Raw genomic sequence first — 21525 nt, forward strand, 5'->3', positions numbered from 1 at the left:
GACTAGGTCTTCCTTCAGCACCCTGATCTCCTCTAGTTTTTTCTGACAGTTACAGCAAAATGTGGGGACTCTATAAAGCCATATTATGTTGTTAATCGTCATCCCTAAGGTGACGTGGCATCTCATTGGTTCATACTGGGAGTCTCCAAGACCACATTCAGGTCTGATAATTGGCTAGAAGGATTCACAGAAGTCAGCAAAGCTGTTATACTCAGTTATAGGTTATTACAGCAAAAGGATATAGATTAAATTCAGCAAAGGAAAAAGTCACAAAGGACAAAGTCCAGGAGAAATCATGCATGAGCTTGTAGTGGTTCATTCCCAGGGCAGTTGCACTGGCAGTGCTTCATTCTCTCAGCAACATGTATGAAGTGTTGCCAACCAGGGAAGCTCACCCAAGCCTTGGTGTCCAGGGAATTTATTGGGGGTCAGTCATGTTGGCATAGAACACCCACATAGCTGACCTTAGTTACTCAGTCTCCAGTCATTCTATGGGCCAAGCTGATACAGCATGGCCTGGGGCCCCAGGTGAACAAAAATAGGCATTCACCGTAAATCACATTGTTAGCATATAAATTAGCTGGCATTACCCAAGACCCCAGGGGTACAAAGACACTAGGATCAGGAGGAATATTCCCACGGTTTAGAGGTTATCTCCCAGAAGCCAAAGGCCAGTCCTTTCTTTGGCATGTGCAGGGTTTAACCATCTCAAACCCTCTGAGTTAACCTTGTTTGCACATTCGTAATAACCAAAATACTGTGCATGGTAGAGAAGCTCACTTTTAATATGCTTATTTCATGATCCATGTTGAGGTAAAAAAGATTCCCTTACGGGCACTGAGCAATGTGGTTTCACCCAGGCTTTCAGTGTAAATAAAATGTGAATGTAAACACATTTGGAAAAATAAAATTTGAAACACAGGCCAATTTCTTTTACATTTACCTAAAATGACTTCAGCGTTGCTGGCGGTAAGCAGGCCTCCAGCACAAAACTGAAAGGGGGTGGAAATTCAGCAGTAGTTTATAGTGCTATAAAACAGTAAACATCTCCTCCGTCTAAGAAAACATTGTATGACGAGGGGAAGCATCATTTCAGAATAAATGGGTTTCTTCTTTTTGTTTGAAAAGCACAGATCAGGCCTCTAGTTTTGAACCATGTTATTACCCAGCCCAGTGCAGAGGCAGCCTTAACAAAGAAAGTCAAAATACTTTCTTAGTTAAGTTTATGGAAAAGTTAGATCATTGAAATTCCTCTCCTCACCGTTCGCTATCAAATCAATCACTCGGCCACATAGTGAATACACATACAAATTTATTTAAAAAGTATATTCCACCACTAAAAAGGCCCAGGTCCCCATAGCTTGGTGGCTAAGTGCATGAGCTCTGAAATCTATGTTTTCATCCTGAGATGGAATCCTCACTCCATTAGTTATGTCCTACATCTTCACGCCTCAATTTCCCTGTCTGTAAAATTGGGACAATACCTATTTCAAAGGTTTAACTTTAGTACTGAAAGTGATAACGCATGTAAAACGTATATAGTGCCTCGTGTGTAGTAAATTGTCAATGACTATTGACTATCATTGAGCTACTATTATAATTTGAAAATTATCAGACAAATAGCTTAGAGACAGCTCAGCTTTGCAGCTGAGAACATGAACACTAACACTAATTTCCTAGGTTTGAATCTTGGCTTTCCCACCACCAGTTTGAGGACATCATTTAACCTTGCTGATTTTCCATCCACAAAGCAATGAAGGTTATAGTGAATATGCAATGTTTGCAAAGTATTTAGACTAGCGCCTGACATATAACAAGTGCTCGATAAATATCAGCTATTATAATTGATTGCATTTTAAAAACTTCGGCCGGCCCGGTGGCTCAGGTGGTTAGAGCTCCATGCTCCTAACTCCAAAGGCTGCCGGTTCGATTCCCACATGGGCCAGTGGGCTCTCAACCACAAGGTTGCCAGTGCAACTCCTCGACTCCCACAAGGGATGGTGGGCTCTGCCCCTGCAACTAAGGTTGAACACGGCACCTTGAGCTGAGCTGCCACTGAGCTCCCAAATGGCTCAGTTGGTTGGAATGTGTCCTCTCAACAACAAGGTTGCCGGTTCAACTCCCACAAGGGATGGTGGGCTGTGCCCCCTGCAACTAGCAATGGCAACTGGACCTGGAGCTAAGCTGCGCCCTCCACAACTAGGATTGAAAGGACAACAACTTGACTTAGAAAGAAAGGCCTGGAAAAGTACACACTGTTCCCCAATAAAGTCCTGTTCCCCTTCCCCCCCAAAAAAAAAATCTTTAAAAAAAACAAAAAACACCCTCATTCTGCCAGTAGACTACTCTCCCTCAATTAAATCAAATGAGTATAGCAGAGCGGAGTGATAAGAACATGGGTGTTAGAATCGGACAGCAGTGGGTTCAAGCCTTGGCCGTACAGCTAATTAGCTGTATGGTCTTGGACTGGTCACTTATTTTCCCTAAGCCTCAATTTTCTCATCTACCAAGTGGATTATATCAGCCTTGATTAGAAATGATCAAAATGTTTTTAAGCTTTAACAATCACTGCCATCAATCTAATTTCTATATGTCAATCATTAAGTTTGAGTAAAACGATGTATCACAGAAATGCATCTTAAAATCTTGGGATTATACAGTTCTCACAAAAGTATATTTTAAGGCATAAAACAACATTAATTCTTTCAGCAAAAATTGTATTAATATCTTTTCTAGCCAATTATACTAGACATTAAAGGATGGAGTCGAACAGTTTCTACCCAGAAACTTACATTCTTATTGTGAAACAGACATAAAAACAAATGACTCTAAATAGTATATACAACATAGGCAATGACAACGATTGTACAGGATAATAATGATTTAAAGTAGAGATATTCTCTAGACTCAAAGACTGATAGCATGCAAGGTATAGTCATCCTTAACCTTTCCTTCTCTATAGAGACATGCTCCGTACCTGTGTCGTAAATACTGAATGAATCACCTGATTTGGGAAAATCACGTAATTATCTTCATTCTACAACCTGAATTCTTGGTTGAACTCTACCAGTTATTGACTATATATATATGACCCTACCCAAATCAATATACTGTCTGGAGGTCAGTTTTCCTACATGGTGAACAGTTTTTTATCTGTCTGTTCTGCTTATTTTGTGAGACTGTTAAGAATTTCAAATGAGCTAATATATTTGAAGTTGCTTAAAAAGCACTCAAGTAAAATGTGAGGGCATTATAAGATTGTATCCTTAAAGAAACCACAGGGCAGTATATTTTATAAAATGCTAGCAGTAGTAGGTGAAATTTTATACATAAGAGAAATGTCGTGAAGAAGGGAAGACTGAGATGCCCAGCCCCCAAAAGGAATGACTACTTACAATCTCTATCAGGAAAGCAAATGCTGGAAAATGCACACATATTCTGAGGAAGTTACACATGTCTGCTCTTCAGAGGGTTTCCCCAAATCTCCTGTTCAAGTTAATTTCATGACTACAATCTTCTTGACTCTGGTAAATGGAAGTGACCAACACAGCAGTACTTATCTGGAAATTACCTGTTAGTTTTACTTCTAGCAGTTTCTTTCCATTAAATGTAAACAAGTAAAGAGACTGATAATAGGTATAAATACCAGAAATAAAATCTGATATTAAACATCAGTAGCTTTTAACTCAATATAGTTGATCTTAACACCATGCTTTAACATAGAAGACACTCCCAAATTATTTGTTCTCTCAATCAAGTCTTTTGTGGCTGATCTGAGTTGCTTTTTTGTTTTTTATTTAAGAACTAAAACAAAGCAGAGCCATGACTCCGATTTACTCTGGAGTATGAGGTATTATTTTAGAGAGAAACAGTTATTGGAGAATGAAAACTGTTCAGCTGGAGAATAAAATGGCTGTTGAGATCAGACAAATCGGGGATAAGGAAGCAGGCAGAGTGATTCCACAAGTAAAGGAAGGTAAGGAAAGGTGGAATTGAAAATGTGGTGTGTGTTTTTCTCGACAGACTGAAGCAGCTCTGATGTATGATGCTGTGTACATGGTGGCCATTGCCTCTCACCGGGCTTCCCAGCTGACCGTCAGCTCCCTACAGTGCCATCGACACAAACCATGGCGCCTAGGACCCAGATTTATGAACCTGATTAAAGAGGCAAGTGCTGCTCACTTACAGCCCCATTCTTTCTTTCCCTTAGCACGATTTGACTTGTCCATTACGTGTGGTCCTCTCCATATGGCTCTGTTGGCATGATGTCTACAAGGGAGGAGGAGCCATCTTCAACCAGATTAGGATTTTATGGGTAAAACCTTGTCTAGAACCACCAGAAATTTTCCAGTGTGCTGCTGAGAAGTTTAAAGAAGCTACGAGATCATAACATTCATCCTCCTTCATTTCAACTATGGCCTCACCTGCTGCTGGGCCTCCCTCCACACATGTTTATAGAGTTCATAGGTGCTTATTCCATGGCCTGTTGCATCAAGGAGTGGGTGGTCCATCACTGAAGGGAACCAGAGACAGTTCCTACTTTGTCTGCTCATAATCCAGTGGTCTACTAAGTATTGGATTGTACAGAATTGAACAGAAGGAACTCTTTGCCCTAATGATATTCTGATTATTATGCCATTTATCAGCTAACTGGAAAAGTTCAGTTCCATTGAAAACCTACCCAGGACAGAAAGTATTTAGCAAGAGGACAGGTTATTTGGGGGAGGAGAATTCTTCACTCTTGTCCTGAGATCCTGGACTATTCATGACCCTTTCCTTTTCTTTAAGAGGATTTGACTTCCCTTCACAAGACCCTGTTTTAAGATCTCAAAACTTTTTAAGGATATATAGCCTTGGATTACCTTTGACCCCAACACACACCTCAGGGTATTTCTGGACTTGACAGGGTGAAATAAGACACTTGGGAGCGGTCAGGCCTGACTGAGTATACACTGCACTCTGTGAGGCTGCTCTAATGCTTTCTCTATGGGATACAGAGATTTACATCTCACGTGAACAGTAGCTTTATTCCTCTCTGTACTGCAGAAGGTTGGGGTGAGACAAAGCCATAAAAGAGAAGAATGGGAAGAAACAAAGAACAAGAGAAAAATGCCCAGCAAGAGCAAGGGAGAAATCCTAAAGAAAGATAGATACCAGCTTTGGTCTCTATCTCTGCTGGTCTCTTCACCACCTACAGACTGTCTCTCAGGCTGTTCAATCTACTTCCCCATTAAACATGACTCTGATCCATGAGGATGAGGACCAGAGAGGCAGGATGGATAAGGGTTAATAGTACCAGACTCCAAAGCAAGGTTATTTGTAAAGCTGGGACTAAGACAGAGAAAGCAGCAAAGAAGTGTCCTTAACACGTGGTTTAAGGAAGCGTTTACTCTGAGGTTTGGGCTTTGCACTCACAGGAGACTAAAAGGGAATATATTCTTAAATTTTGTGTTTTGAGCCCCTCTCCTACCTCACCTAGTCCTAGCCTGATTGCTTGGTTTTAAATCCCAGCTCCACTAACATTTATGAGCAATGTCACCTGGACAAGTTACTTAAACTCCTTGTGTCTCAGTTTTCTCATCTATAAAATGGGGTTAACATCTTCTAGCTCACAGCATTATTGTGGGAATAAAGAGTGAAGTAATACTTGTGAAAACCATGCAGGAAGGTATTAAGAATCGGATATATTAGCTATTCTCTTACCACTGGAATGGACAACTAATAAGAGCCTCACGCAGTTTACTGAGGATGATGCCATGAATTCAAAACTGGCAACAACAAAACAACAAAGAAAGCACCAATAGGCATAAAATAAAATACCGTTCTGTCAGATACATAAATCTGACACCTATGTCTAATGGAAACATATCACACAGCCACTCCTCTCCCTGCAGTAATCATGTTTATGTTCTGAATCACCATCGTGATCACCTTGATCTTAAAGAAGAAAACAGCTGGTTTCCTTTTATCTCATCCCGGTGCAAGGAGAGGCATGTAGTCACATGAAAGCTTGAGATCAGACACTCAGAACACCCCATGCCCCTTTTTGCTTGTATTTAACTTGCATAAGAAGGTGAAATTACTAAATCACATGTAGACATATTTAAAGAAATAATAAGCTCCAAGATGAGGGACTGCACTGAAAGCAAGAAAGCAATTTTCATACATTTACTCCAAGGAGTAAACCCCCCATTCTCAGATTCTACGGTTAGAGGTGGAAGGGAGATGGGAGGAATGCTGTGGAAACCTTTAGCTCCCTTAGCCCATCCTTTCTTTTGTCTCCTGAGTCAGGATGCCATATGCTACCTTCGGCAGAGTGTAGGTATCTGCAGAGAAGATGGGATTGGGGGGTAACCAGGAGCAATGCCCCAGCCTGTTGAAGGATTGGCATGCAGGGAATTCTGAGGCAAACTAAGACATACAAAAGTGATCAAATGCACAGGTTTCTGTCAAGACATATATAATTCAACAAAACTTTGCAGGTATCAGGTTTTATTGGGAAACATGACATAAGGTACTTGGCCCCAAAACTTCCCCTTTACTTTAGTAACTATCACTTTCTAAACAATTCCCAAAACTATAATTATAAATAATACAAAGGAGCAAGTCAGCAGATTGAATTTATGGGGTGGAGATTGAATTTGTCACAGGAGGTAAACTTCCCGAGCAGAGATGTAGTTGCATGTGTACTGAGTCCTAACTCCACACGTCATTTAGGATCAGTAAGCCTTTCTGACAGGTCTCCCAGGCTACATGTCAGTGTTTTAGGCTGACTAGAAAGAGGGGACAAATTAAAGAACATTTTAAGCATGATCGAGTGTGTTATAGTACCATCTCTCTAGACATTTTCTAAACAAATACATTTTAGGAGATTATAAATTCCCACTCAACAAGCATTACTGGGATTCCCTTATATAAGTAATGTTAACTTGGCTCCCTAGGGAAATATCTCCCCCCAAATTAGAAGATGTGTCTACTATCTACTAAGTGGAGGAACGGCGGGCTTCACTTAAAGCTCTCCTATGCCTCAGGATAAAACCTCCATCAATCGGCAGTATGTGCATGACCTCTAGTGACCTGGTTCCTGATCCCCTAAGCCATCTTTCTCATCTCCTGCCCCATCCCCAGCATTTGCTGAACCTATTGGAGCTCCTCGAATGCACTACATGCTCCTACCAAATTCTCTCGCTTCTGATTGGAAAGCCTCCCCTAGGTCACCCTTTCTGTCTCAGCTGAAGCACTAGCTCCTATCTGCTGGCCCTGACTCACCAATTTTAGCTCCTTACTAGGTTGTGGTTAGGCCATCATATTTATTTGCATGTCTGTCTCCAAGCTGTGCTTTTCCAGTCTCGAGTCCCTACTTCTTGTGCAACGCTGGGCATAGAATGAGTACCCAGTAAATAGATACCAAACAAGTGAATGAATAAATGAATGAATGAACAAGCAAAGGAATTGAAGAACACATACAACCTATATGCAAGTGCCATAAGACACACTCAGTACATGAATAGCATATGTAGAAACAATTTAATAAGGTACAGCCAGGGCCTGGACTGGATTTGTTCTCTCAGGATCGTAGTTCTGATGGAAGCATGGGGCAGGCGTCCCAGGAATAGGCCAGCCTTCATAACGCTAGATGTAATCACAGATTGCTATCTGGATAAACTTAGTCATCTAGTGTCTTTGTTTCTCAGTGTCCTCTTTTATAAAATAGGTATAAAAATACCCACTCCATATGTTTGTGGGAGTTCCATATATTATAGTACAGCCTAGCAAATGTCTGGCATGCAGTGGTTGCTCAATAAAGCATAGCTTCCATTAAATGGAAGGTTCTGCTAAAAATGTTTATCATGTAAAGTGGTTGTCAGGAAGAAATGAGGCAAAACGCATAGAACATTCAGTACCTTGCCTGGCATATGTCAGCACTGTGAGCTTGCTATTGTTGTTACTGGCAAACTGGCATCATCATCATCATCCTCATCATCATATTATTAGTGGAGCCCAAGATGAAGTAGCCATGGTTGCAACAAGGAGGACAGGACCTGGTAGTGAAAAATCAGGAGTTCCACAGAGACAGGCGTGCAGCATACAGCAGGCCAACGGCAAAGATGTTAGGGAAAGACGGAACTTTCGATCCTGGAGCACCCACCTGATTGTTCGGGAGGGGCCCAAAGATGTTAGGTAACCATCAGCCAAGCTGAGCTACCAGAAAACCCTGGCAAATCCCAACACAGGTCAGGCTGGGAAATGATGTGGGGGCTGAATGTGGGGGCTGAGGAAGCGGCAGTACTTCCTGCCTGAGATCAGAGTCACTCTGGATCCAGAGGAAGTTCTAGGGGCCGTGAGGAAATCAGGGGGTGCAGCTATAGAAGGAACAAGCACACTGAGGCATCTGGGAAGAAGAGGGTCTATAATTGCAGGTGCTGGGAAGGGCAGTGAACTGTGAGTATAGCGAAGGGAATCATAGATTTTAGGTGATGTCTGTGGTTCTTAACTATTTTCTGGGTTGCAGACAACTGATTTAAGCCATGGATTCATTGTCCCCCACAAAAGGCATACAAATTTGTCTGCAATTTCAGAGGCCTTAACAGGCTGGGTTCCCTGAAAATCATTTTAAAAATGTCTGAGTTGGGTGCTGAAAGTAGAATTTGGTTAAAAGGGCTTTCTAGTATGGTGAACAGCAAAAAATATAAATGAAATGCAAGGAGTCTTGTTGGGCTCAAATATAGTAGTCCTATGCGGAAGTGGTGAGAAATAAATTTAAGTAAATATGGAAAGATAACTGGTGGAAATTGCCTGCTAAGCTGAGAAATTCAAATTTTATTGATAATTGATATGAAGTCACTGTTTTTCAGGCAGAGACAAAAGGATATTTCAAATAGTTTATCTTGGTATTTATGTACAAGTTTGATTAAATCAGATAAACCCACAGACTATTGAGGAATTGTAGACATTTTGGTTTGGAAGGAATCATCACTCACAAAGAGCTGAACGGGAAAGGAATTGGTTCAAGAGAACTATACAAGTGCTTGAGTACAACCTGACCTTCTCCCTTAGGTCTAAATCCATCCAGTTATTTCCCTATTAGAAAAAGCCACTTAGATGTCCAGCTGCTACCCCCATATCAACAAATTCCTAAGTAGAATCCATCACTTTATCTATTTAATTTATTATTACTATCGTAGGCTCATGTCAATTAATGACAGTGTAACTGGTACGTCAAATAAATACAACTGAGATAGAAAAACCAACGTATTTTTGCTCCAACTACCCATTTAAAATCATTCAGTGAAAATCTAGGTATAGTTCATGACTTTTTTTTGTTTATTTAACGTAATGACAGTCCTAGAGTCCCTTTCAGTTGAACCTCAACTTAGTAATTAGGATATCTATTTTAAGATATTAAACAGAAGTCCAACTTGATTTAACATCAAATTTCTCTTCTTCTTGAGTCTGCTGGAAGACTCTAGGAAAATGGAGGGCCATGGTTGGTTTCTCTTTTCATTGCTTCCTTCCTCAACACACCCTCAGCTGTTACACCTCCTACCAGCCTCAAAATGAGTTAGAACACTTCTTATTGGGGGGGGGGAATGGAGGGAGGGAGGGTGCTCTGTGCTCTCTGGGACTGGCTGGTAGCTTAAACTGGTGTCCCCAGTGGGCTTGGGAGATTTTTAAAACTAAGTTTTTTTTGAAGCACTTTCTTTTACTCTTTATGGGTTCCTCTTGGGCATAAATACAAATGTTATTTAGAATCATAGGAACTAAGAAGAATTTTGCAGAACCTATGCCGACACCCCCTTTCAACATTTCTGACATGTGATTGATCACCTAGCATGTACATCAGTCTCTCCTGATGTTTCTTTGATCTAACTGATAGATCTCTGTTTCAGATAGAAAGATACATTTTTTTTCTCAGCCAAGTGACATCCAGTAGTTCACTTCTTGCCCTTTCTACTGAAGTCTCCTCACCCCACTAGACAGTCCTATTGACTATAAAACGGGACGATCCCATCAACATATTCTAGATCAAAACCTGTACCACAGGAAATAACCACTCATCTCTTCCTTGTAAATTCTGACAATGCCTCTAATTTCAATGCAGAAGACTTCTCCTCGTTGGCCCACCACCTCAACTTGTCAGCTCTTGTGTAGCCCTCTTTTATCACTTGGGAGTCGCACCATAATCCATAGTCCAACTTTACTTTCTCATGTTTGAGTCAGCCATTGGTCTTCAGCCTCTCTCACAGCAGCCAACCTTTTCAGATTTCTCTGAATGGCCCCTGGGATCTCTGTTCACTTAGAATGGGATGAGAAAATGGCACCTGGAAGGCAAAGGAGTGTGAACTCACAGAGCGGCAACAGCTCTCTCCAGAGAAATCTCTCCGGCAATCACCTGTACCACACATGTGACCCCTTTTATAAAGTCTTATCTAGAACAATCTCTGGGGGAGCACTTCCTTTGTACATATGCATAGGGAACTTGGGAGTGCCTATCTACCCACTCTAGTATTCTGATATTCATCATATTGGTACCTAGGTTGAAGTATTACAGTAAGATACAATTTGTCACTCATATCAGACCCATACAGGTTGTCTAAACTTCTCCATCTGCCTCAGCACTCTCACCTAATTAATTAAATCCTGTCAACATTCTACCCGAAATATTCTTTAACAACCTTCTTTGCCCACTGCCTTCATCATTTCTCACCTGGACTATTAAAATAGCCTCTAGCTAGGACCGGCCTCTTGAGTCTCAGCCCCTTTATAATTATTGTCCACATATAATAAGCAAAGTGTTGTACATAAATGCATAGTAAGTATTCTACCCTGTAGAAACAGAAATTTGCTTGTAGCTTCCTGTGTCCACCATGCTGTTCTCATACAGTGGAGAACGGATAGGTTTCTCTTTTCCTGATTAAAGCCTGCATTTATAACGCTCCTTTGTCATGTTTCTTTCAGCTGGAAAGCACTGCCTCCCATTTTTCACTTGAGCTCTCTTGCTCAGAATTCATTTTCTCTAGTTAGCCTTTCCTGAACCTTTATTTGGAGATGGGTCCTCTAATGGACTACATAGCTCCTGTACATCTCTATGTTAGCACTTAAATGCTTCTTTCAGATACTGTAAGAAAGATCGGTCCCCTGGACAAGGACAAAGTCAGTGTATCTTTGTGTCCTCAGAGTACTATGTCTGTACATAGCAGGCATTTAGAAGATGTTTGTTGAACTGAATCCAGGAAACTGAAATCTAGAAAGCTCTTAATATATTTTGCTGAACTAATACTTAATTTTAAACTATATAACCAGTTCCTAATTGATCTGGTTCAAAACAAATTTACTATATATGAGTGAAAAATTATTTCCAAAGGCCAAAATGTATGAGCTTTCACTGAGAGCTATATAAAATATGGGCAGCTTTCTGCCACTGTTCTGCTATGAAAATGTAATCTACTGGTTCTGTTTGACGGAATGAAGATTATAAATTTGAGCATATAACCACGATATTTAAATTCAAGCTTGTAAAAATCAGAGTAAAGAATAAAATTCTCCACTGAAGCACTTATATTTGCCTTAATATTTATTTGGACTTTTACCTAGTAGGGCAGTATTCATTTTGTTTGTTTGTTTTAATATATGGGATCCAGATGAAAAACTACAGAGTTGAAAAAAAAATTGAAATCCCTGGAGAAACATAAGCTCTGACATGCTTTTATCCTACTGCGTCTCCACTGAGTAACACTTAATACGTGCCATTTGATTTTGATTGCCAGGACAAGCTGTCCCTTGGATTAATTAGATGGCATTGGAACTGGCAGAATGCTCAGTCCAATTTCTACTATTTGGAAAAGCTTTCATTTTCTTTCTCATTCTGCACCTACTGAAAAGTACCTGCATTCTAACTGCTCATTGCATCACAACCGAGTTTGCACTGTGTAAATGAAAACCATTAATCTCAGCACCCTCTCACATTTAGAATAGTTAGACCTAAAGAAAGAGTGGATTTTCCAGGTACTTCTCTCAATTCCCTGTACAATTCTGGATAGAGAAATGAGATGAGTTCTTAAACGTTCATAGTTTACCATTTTGACCTATTACATGTATTGTCTTACATATACTAAGGAACTTATCCCTGAAGTCATCAGTCAATGGCTAGGTGACCAATCACATTTCAGAAATGTTGAAAGGGGGTGTCGGCATAAGTTCTGTCAAATTCTTCTTAGTTTCTATGATTCTAAATAACATTTGTATTAATGGGACAGCACTCAGAGACGCCTATCAGTTATCCTTCTTCTCCCATTCAGCTACTAACATCCTGATTCTGTACCACACTGATTGAAGAACTTGCTTTCTATACCACAGTCGGCTATGTACTCATATGTATGTACATGTGTAAGTGTGCACATAAACATGTGTTTCATTTACTGAAATGAATGTCATCATACACACACATATATGCATGTACATACAAATATAATTCATATATATTGTATTTATGGGGTGCCAAAAATGTACACAAGTGGACACTTTGGTCAATGTTGCTCAAGCAGTAATTCGCCATAATCAGAAGTGTCTGGATGCTGATGGTAACCACTTTGAGCACCTCTTGTAATTGCAGACATCAAACATGACTTGTATTCATGTTTTGTTATTGGTAAATATTGAGCATTACAAATTTAATACAGTTTTCCTTTCTTAAAATGTGTATATATTTTTTGGCACCTTCTGTATGTTTCTGTATACGTACATATATTTGTACATATATATACATATATATATGTATATATATGTGTGTGTGTGTGTGTGTGTGTGTGTTTCATTCAGCAGTTTGCCTTTCCAATCAATCTTAGTTAAGTTTTGAAATATATCTAAGTTGATGCATATTTATTTTCCTGGTTCATTCATTTTCACTGAAATCTAGTATTCCATCCTTTATTTACTCAACAAATATTTACTGAACACCTAGTATGTGGCAGACACCATTCCAGACACCAAGAATGCAACAGTAAGCAAAACAAAGTCCTCATTCTCATGGAACTGATATTCCAGTGGGGCAATCAGACATACATAGAAGGAAATATAGTACATGAGATGATGACAAGGATTATCAAAAAAATAAAACAGGCTCACAAACGGGTAGGTTGTGCAGCATCCTTGAGGAGAGAAATGGGCATTCCTATTTTATATAAAATAGAAAACATCTCAACACTGTCCAGTAGAAATATTATGTGAGTTATATAGATATTAGATTTTCTAGTAGCTGCATTAAAAAATAAAAACAAACAGGTGAAATTAATTTTAATAATCTATTTTATTTAACCCAGTAGATCAAAAATATTATTATTTTAACAGGTAATCAGTAGAAAAATTACTATTTTATTTTCATGATAGGTCTTTTATATCTATTCTGTATTTTAAACTTACAGCACTCAATTTGGACCAGCCACATTTCAAGTGCTCTGTAAATCTTGGTGACTAAATAAACAAATGTTTTCTAAATACAATATTCCATCCAGCAAGGCTAACTAGAGAAAGATAAAAGTTAAACCCATGTAGGATCTAAATTTTTATCTTCATAGACAAAGAACGTATTATTTAGCTATAATAATGATCTACCCAGCAAAGACACTGATCTGACTAATAGGACCAAAGTCATTTGAGTAATTCTAGACTAAGTGATTTGATTTCCAGATTTTATTGATCACATTATCTACGTAATTATATAAGTGCCCTATTCACAGCCACTTCATACCCACTGTTTCTCACATTTGTGTTCTTACCCATTTAGTTGACATGCAAGTACAGAAGCCAATTTATTACATTTCAAAAACAAGTCACCACATGCACCAGCACAAAAGGACACTAGTTTATCAAAAAAATAAAAACAGGTGCACATCCTAAGATAAATCCTTAGGAAATAAAAATAAGTTTACCCAGAGTGCATGGCACAGATATAGTTAAAGTCAGCGGATTTAGAGTTGGAAATCAAATATTGGCAAGAAAAGCTATTATATTTTTAAATTATGCAGTGATCCATGCAAGCTGTTATTGCAAGATAATGGGTTATAAACAACACACATAATAGTTAAAATAATTATATATTGAACAGATGAGAATATGATAAATGCATCATTTCAGTGCTTGAAATAGCTGACATCCAAGGAAGTAATGTGTCTAAAGGTTATGTTTATCATTTCTTCCTTTGCTTAATGTTTATTTTCATCGCCATTATTATGTATACTTTACATTTGTTTTTAAACAGTTTTTCTGAGAATTGGCTTAAAATTAAGGGTGACTGGACAGAGATCATATCGCTTAGATGAAGGGTGGACCTCAGACATTTGTCATTGTATCATACTCTGAGGACCTGAGTAAGACAGTAGTTGTACAGTTGGTCCATCAGGGCTGTATTTATACAATATATTAGAGAATGAGCCTCATTTAATTAAAAACAAATGAAATAACACCACAATGAATTACACTTGTTAACTCTTCTATTCAGGATACAGAGCAAAGTGTAGAGCAATTTTTAAAATCCATAAAATTCTTTCTCTGTTTTCTTTTCTCTTCACCATCTCTCCCAAGGTACCGTCATCTCTTAATCTTACTGCTAGTAATTCCATGATAAAGTGTTAGCAAAAACAAAATTTGTCTAAAAGAATGAATATTAATCAGGGAGTCAAGTAATGCTTAAAGGTGTCATTCACTTCATGCACTTTCACAGCCCAATAAAGAATTAATAAACTTGGAAAGCCTCCAAAATTCAAAGAAAAATTTCCTTCGCGTTAGAGTGAGGAGCACGAGTTAATTTGGAGGTGCAAATGAATTAAATGTGACTGTCCCTCCAATTCTACCACCATAGACACCATGGCCTTGAGGAGGTCAAATGATTTCACCTCTTTGATCTGCAGGTTGTACAGTCTGCTTTTCTAGGTCTTTCAAGGAGGAGAGAAAAGGGGACAGGACAACAGGGTGGGGCACAGATATCTGTTTCTCATCATTGTAATTCTGTAGCTTTTCCTAAGTATCCTGGCCAGTAGGAAGAAGATCCAGATCCCCAGGTCTTGCTACCTTCCCTCTACCATTCTTTCACTACCTAAAAGTGTGTAACTTTTGGAAGTGCTACTTTATTCAGTCACATCATCTACAAACATTTTAGGTATCTATCAAATGAAGATGGTGGTATTCAAAGATAAGGAAAACATTTCCTGCCATTAAGAAACTAATAATCAATTTGAGAAGAGATAGCTAACACAAATAAGTTAACATAACAATTATTATGTATATGTACATAATAAATATATAGTTGACATAGTACAGATAGGTAAGATAATAGTTAACGTAGTTAACATAATACAAGATCTAATGAACTATGCCAAGGAGTTAACAAGTAGCGCCTACAAGAACACAGAGACAATAACCATATTGTCCTCTCTTAAAATATTTGCTTCCATAACTCTAATTTTTCCCTTCAATTGAGTAGTCAGTCACTTTTGGAATAACACCTCTAATGGCTTTAAAACTTTTGAAATGTGACTCGGTAGCCATTTGAATATGCAGCATTTGATTTTCAAATACTGCATTGCTAATGAAACCTATTTTTTATGCACTTGGGACAAAAAGGGAGATTCCTTGCTACAGATTCAGGTTGAAATGTGTTTGGTGATTTGTTTAGTATAATTAATTGCACTTCATAATTCCCAGACTGGAAATAGTGTGCTCAATTGCATAAAAATATGATGGTGCTAAGCATTGATATTAATCAATAAAATTATTACCAGAGTATATGAATCAATTAACACAAACTAGAAAAAGAATTGTCAAGCACTGACATACTAATAAAAATCCTATCTGAACTACAAATGAAAGGAGAGGTGATGCTTTCCAGTTTTGCTCAGGCCTGCAGTGCACTGACACCTACTCCACTGCAATCAGTCTAAGTCAGCTGTGTTTAAAGCTAGAAGTTTCTGACAATAAAATTTAAATTCGGATTTTTAAAAAAGAAAAAAAAGATAATGAGGAGTCAGAGTACAATTTTCCTTTGTTAGATTTGTGTGTTGGGCTCAGCAATTCAAGTGTTCTCCACGATTTGGGGGCAGAACAATCCATTAAAGAAGGAAAGCTTAATAGTATCCAGTAGGTGTGACAATTAAGTTCAAGAACTTGTTGCAACGATGTTGTTAACCTTTTTTGATATTGTAGGGATTATTCATTATGAATTTGTAACAATTGGACAAACAGTTAACTAAGTTTACTATTTAGAAGTGCTGAACATGCTGCGTGAAAAAGTTAGAGGACCTGAACTTTTCTCCAACAATTCATGGCTCTTGCATCACGATAATGCACCAGCTTACACGGCACTGTCTGTGAGGGAGTTTTTAGTTCCCTCTGTTCCAATAACTGTATTGGACAACCTCCCTATTCACCTGAGCTGGCCCCCAATGACTTTTTTCTTTACCCGAAGATAAAGAAAATATTAAAAGAAAGATATTTTGATGACATTCAGGACATCAAGGGTAATATGATGAGAGCTCTGATGGCTATTCCAGAAAAAGAGTTCCAAAACTGCTTTGAAGTATGGACTAGGCACTGGTGTGGGTGCATAGCTCCCTAAGGGGAGTACTTCAAAGGTGACTGTAGTGATATTCAGCAATGAGGTATGTAGCACTTTTTCTAGGATAAGTTCACAAACATAATTGTCACACCCCATATATGTCTAACAGCTTTCCATTAATTATTTCTCATAATGTGTTAAAGTGCTGTACTTCTAATACAGCTATGTGCACATGTACACACACACACTCACACACACACACACTCACTCATATACACTTGAGTATTGGAATTCAAGAAAAAGTCCAGTCTCATCATGATCCTATTACATAGGAGCTATGTGACTTTGGGCAAGCCACATTGTCTCAGTGACCTCAAAATTCTGGGTCTTTGTTCTTCAGTAAATGTTCTAAAAAGTGGACACGAGTTCAGTTCAACTAGTTTTCCACCCTAATAATCTTACTCTGGGTTCCTGTGTTCCTTCTCTGTACCTTATGTCAGACAACCGAGGAACATCATATAAAGAGATAAGCTCCCACCCTGTGGGCAGCCCACTGGAATAAAGTCTATACAAGCTTGGTGGTCAGATTTACCCCAGTGTAATTACCAGGACCATTGAAAGAATTGTCCTATTTGCTTGGTCCACAGTTTGTAGTACTAGAATATAAAGTTTCTCCTCTCCATTAACGGAGTGGTTTCACCTGTGTGCCTTTGGGGGCATGCAAAGATTATTGTGATTCCTTCCAGGGAGAGGTATACAGCTAGGAACACCACCTTGAGTGTTTCAGGAGGTGCCTAGGACAGAGGTAAGCTGAGGACATCTTTGAGGATTGAAAGCCAATTACATTGGGAGCTCCTTGGCCACCCAAACCGTGTTACATTGAAGTTACTAGTAGCAACAAAAATCACAAGAATGCATTTGGAAGGAAATATGAAGAAGGAAGAAGGGCCCTTGCCTCGGTGGTGACTAGTGGATGGACCCTGACATGAGCCAGGGGTCTTGTTAGTTCCCACTGTAAGGAATCTTCCTCACTTACCTACCCACCTAAAGGGCAGGTGGGCTGTGGGGTTAATCCTTCCCAGTGCCCAAGGCTGACTTCTAAGAGATCTCATGGGCTCAGCAGAAAAAAGAAACTGATGCTAAAGCTTAGTGCTGGGTTAAGGTGGTACCACTTTCAGGTATTTTGAAGACCAGTTGTTAGAGAACATTCAGAGGTTTTACAGCGCAATAATAATTTGGGAGCAAGAATAATCAGGAACATACAATGTTTTAAATGCTTTAAATCTATTTGTTCGCTTGATCCTTACAACAGACCAATGAGTCTGATCTCCATTTGACATGAGGAAACTGAGGTTTAGCAAGGTTGGACGATTGGCCCAAGGTTACAAGGTAAAACACGATCCGGATGCAGCCGTTACACCGCAAAGCCAATGGTCTCAACCTGTGTGCTTGCTCCACTGCCTCTCGAATCTCAGGTTCCAAAATTGGAAGACACAGCTTTAATCTCTGCTCAGTGGTATCTAACTAGCACGCTTCTTGACAATACACTTGACAAAACACTTGAAAATGCTTCTTTATGTATGGGCTTTTATTTATTTTAAAAAAATATATTTCTAATAATCTTGGGAAATTCAGAACACTCAGCCAAATTCCTCAGAGTCTGTGGCATAGCTGTGCTTCCTACCCCCTGAGAGTCCGAAAAGGCACAGATGCCAGTGGTCCAGAATTTTGCTCTGCCATGAAATGATCAGGAGTTTTACTGCATCTGGCTCCCTTTGGCCAATGAGTATTCAAATTTCTTTGACACACAACATGACTATGTCCAATATACTTCCTGTTACTTTCATTTGCACTTACAGGATATTAAAAGAATTGAAAAGCTTTAGACTGAAAACATAGTAGCCCATACCTTCTCTAATGTTCAGTTATTCAGCAACTTCATCTATCTGGCAGAATTACATTCTATTCCCTAAACGGCATCATAGAATGGCAGACTGTTGAAGTTTAATGGGGATGTGGCAAATTCCCCAATTCCCTCATATTGCTGTTGGGGAAACTGTGATAGAGGAATAAGCATAACAGACTCTGAGCATCAAAAATAGATCAGAGAGAAACTTTTGGACACTCATGCACCAGTATGTGTGTTTTTTGGCTTCTTTTCTAATACACTGCCATTTTCTCAGCTGAGCACTGTCTTTGGAGATAGAAAATATGGGTCTGAATCCATGTCTTGTTTCTTATTAGCTCTGTGTACCTCATACCCTCATCTCATCAGACAAGGCTAATGCTTCCTACTTCACACAGTTGCAAGAATGAAAGGAAACAGCTTTTGTGAAAATGCACAGTATATTTGACATGGGATTGAGAGAGTCTCCCAAAGGTGAAATATTTTATAGCAATATCTGTATGCTGATTGGAATGATCAGTCAGGGAGGGGCACGTTGATAATGGAAGAGAGAGAGAGAGAGAGAGAGAGAGAGAGAGAGAGAGAGAGAGAGAGAGAGACTGTTGGAACAATATCATTGTATACGTGGGGGTTGGGGAAGTCTGGTGCACAAGTGAATATAAGCATGGACAGTTCATTTGTAGTGACAGGAGGGAAAGTAGAGAATACAAGCACAGTTGCTGGTAATTAAATCAGTGGGCATGGTGGTAGTAACTCATTGCCTCTGCTTTCTCAGTGAAATAGAAAGCAACATCATCAGCTGAGAGTTAGAAGGAACAGTCAGGATTCCTTATAGCAAAGAAACAAGTGAGTGTCAGCCACATCACCTATATTTGGAAATTCTTCCAGAGTAGAACCATTTGATGAAGGAAGAAATAGTCATACATACCATTTACCAGGATTACTCTGAAACATGTATTCTACAATCAATACTGAGCAAGATATACTATGTGCTGGAAATTGTGACAAGATTGATGCTTGTAAGAATGGTGGTAGATGATGGTAAATGGGATCAAATATATGGTGATGGAAGGAGAACTGACTCTGGGTAGTGAACACACAATGTTATATATAGATGATGTATTACAGAATTGTAAACTTGAAATTTTACTAACCATTGTCACGCAATAAACTTTAACTTTAAAAAAATGCATAAAGGAGAGAAATAATCAAGTAAATATAATTTTAAAACTGTCTTCCAAAATACATGTTATATAAAATTTTAACAATGAAAATTAAAAGTAAAGGGGAATTTTCATTTAAAAACAGAAAAAAAGAATGGTGAGACATGGCTCCTGACTTCAAAGAAAGCAGGTTCAATTATGAAGATAGATATGAAAGCAAATATGGGCCTCACTTTTGACTGACTTATAGGGTAGAGGGGCAACAGTGTTCTTCCATCTGATTTTCTCTGAAAGCCTGCCCAGAGGAAATGAGGGTTAGCTCAGCTTTAGAGTATGAGTTGGAATGTAGCACACAGCATGGTGGGGAAGCGTACTCCATACTTAGAGACTGATTGGGGACTGAAAGTGAATTATGGTAGAAGGCAAAATAGTATATAATGAGCAAAGGCCCGTTCATAAAGGACCTTCCATGATGTGCTAATTATTCGGAGCAATTCTTTAGACCAGAGTCTCAAAATATAATGTGTACCTGAAAAAATTGCTAGAAAAATTATTTCCATATTCAGCCTTCAGAGACTAAGATAATGCCTTATGCCCATTTGAGAATGATTGCATTTTAGGTATCACGATGAAATTAAATTATGTTGCCCACCCTCTATCCCCTGTGTATTGTATAACTCATCACTAACCAATGATGTGAAGTATAGCGATGCTTTGTTTTGTGCCATTATTCATAAGTAAACTTTCATTACTATTCACAATAGGGAAGATACTAAAATAAACATCAATAGACCTAAGCCAAAATAAGCATGGCCTCTTTGCTCTCACGATGCTAGAGCTAAGTGAAGATCTAACAAAGCAACACAGAGCAACAATGAAGTCATGCTGGGGAATGGGAAGCAGCAGGAAGAAAAGAAGGCCTGGATCAACCTTCTTTTTCCCCTAATTTTCAAAACAGCAGGAGAGTTGGGAATATGAGGAAAGGAACAGGCGTTTCAGAGAAGGAGGACAAGTCTCTCCACCTTCCCTTCTTGGTCCTACATGGGACAAATGACAAATTCAGTCCATGGCCAGGGCTTTAGTTGTCTACATTACTGAAATTACAAACCAGTGATTTGAACATCAAGCTAATTAGCACTTGAAAATTATATTTGAATACTGACTCCCTTTGTGCATCGCCTAAGAGAAAAGGATGAAAACGTTCATTATTGGCTTTTATGTAAATCGATGGTTTGCTTTGCCAAGTCAGGTTTTGACATGAATAACTTGTGCTGACTTTTCGGGGATAAATGTTAGAAGTTTTTTTACTCATTCTTTCCTTTAATTGATCCCATGGTAGATAGAGTTTTAAAGTTTATGTGGCATGATAAATGAGAGTAAACATCTTTTAAGGAAGCCTCTTTTTTTTTTTTCCATTCTAGATATTCTACACCCTTTCAAAGCACATATTCTGAACTGATGTTAAACAGGCTGTTAACATTATCTGACCAAAAAAAACAAATGGGGTGGGAGGAGGGAATTAATTAGGGAGTGGCAGTATTTGTGATTACAATTCTTCTTAGCAAGGAATTGAAAAATAAACATTTTTTTCTGAATCAATATAGGTGATGAGTATGGTCCCGTCAAATATTTTAAAAGGCAATGCCAACAATTGCAAGAGATTTGGTTTTAAAGAAATAATGAAAATTTGTAACTGTGACAAATTGTTGACCTAATTTTGAAACTGGATTAAGTTTGCTGCATTCAGTGAGTTACACATTTTCTTTTCATCTTGCTATTATTAGAAATGGAAACAGAGCATCTTTACACAAAGCACACGTCTAGCCATGGATTGCAATTATCTTCACAGTCCTCACATTTATCAACAAGATTTTCAAAAAAAAAAAAAAAAAAATTTGAAAATAAAG

The 21525-nt window shown here is 38.7% G+C and overlaps 1 protein-coding gene across 8 annotated transcripts in view; it reads left to right on the forward strand.

Annotated features, from left to right (window-relative positions):
- Positions 1-21525, forward strand: part of GRIK1 (glutamate ionotropic receptor kainate type subunit 1) — a 359894-nt gene that overhangs the window by 261428 nt on the left and 76941 nt on the right. For all 8 annotated transcript variants that reach the window (XR_012494071.2, XM_074326228.2, XM_074326232.2 and 5 more), the window contains exon 7: positions 4024-4167. Coding sequence is in view for 7 of the 8 variants with exons in the window: in XM_074326228.2 (XP_074182329.2) it covers positions 4024-4167 (144 nt within the window). In the remaining variant the exon portion in view is untranslated. The remainder of the gene's footprint in view (positions 1-4023; positions 4168-21525) is intronic.

The sequence above is a fragment of the Rhinolophus sinicus genome, chromosome 17 (assembly GCF_057876585.1).
Source record: "Rhinolophus sinicus isolate RSI-liver-muscle chromosome 17, RSI-T2T, whole genome shotgun sequence".
In the NCBI taxonomy this organism is placed as follows: Eukaryota; Metazoa; Chordata; class Mammalia; order Chiroptera; family Rhinolophidae; genus Rhinolophus; species Rhinolophus sinicus.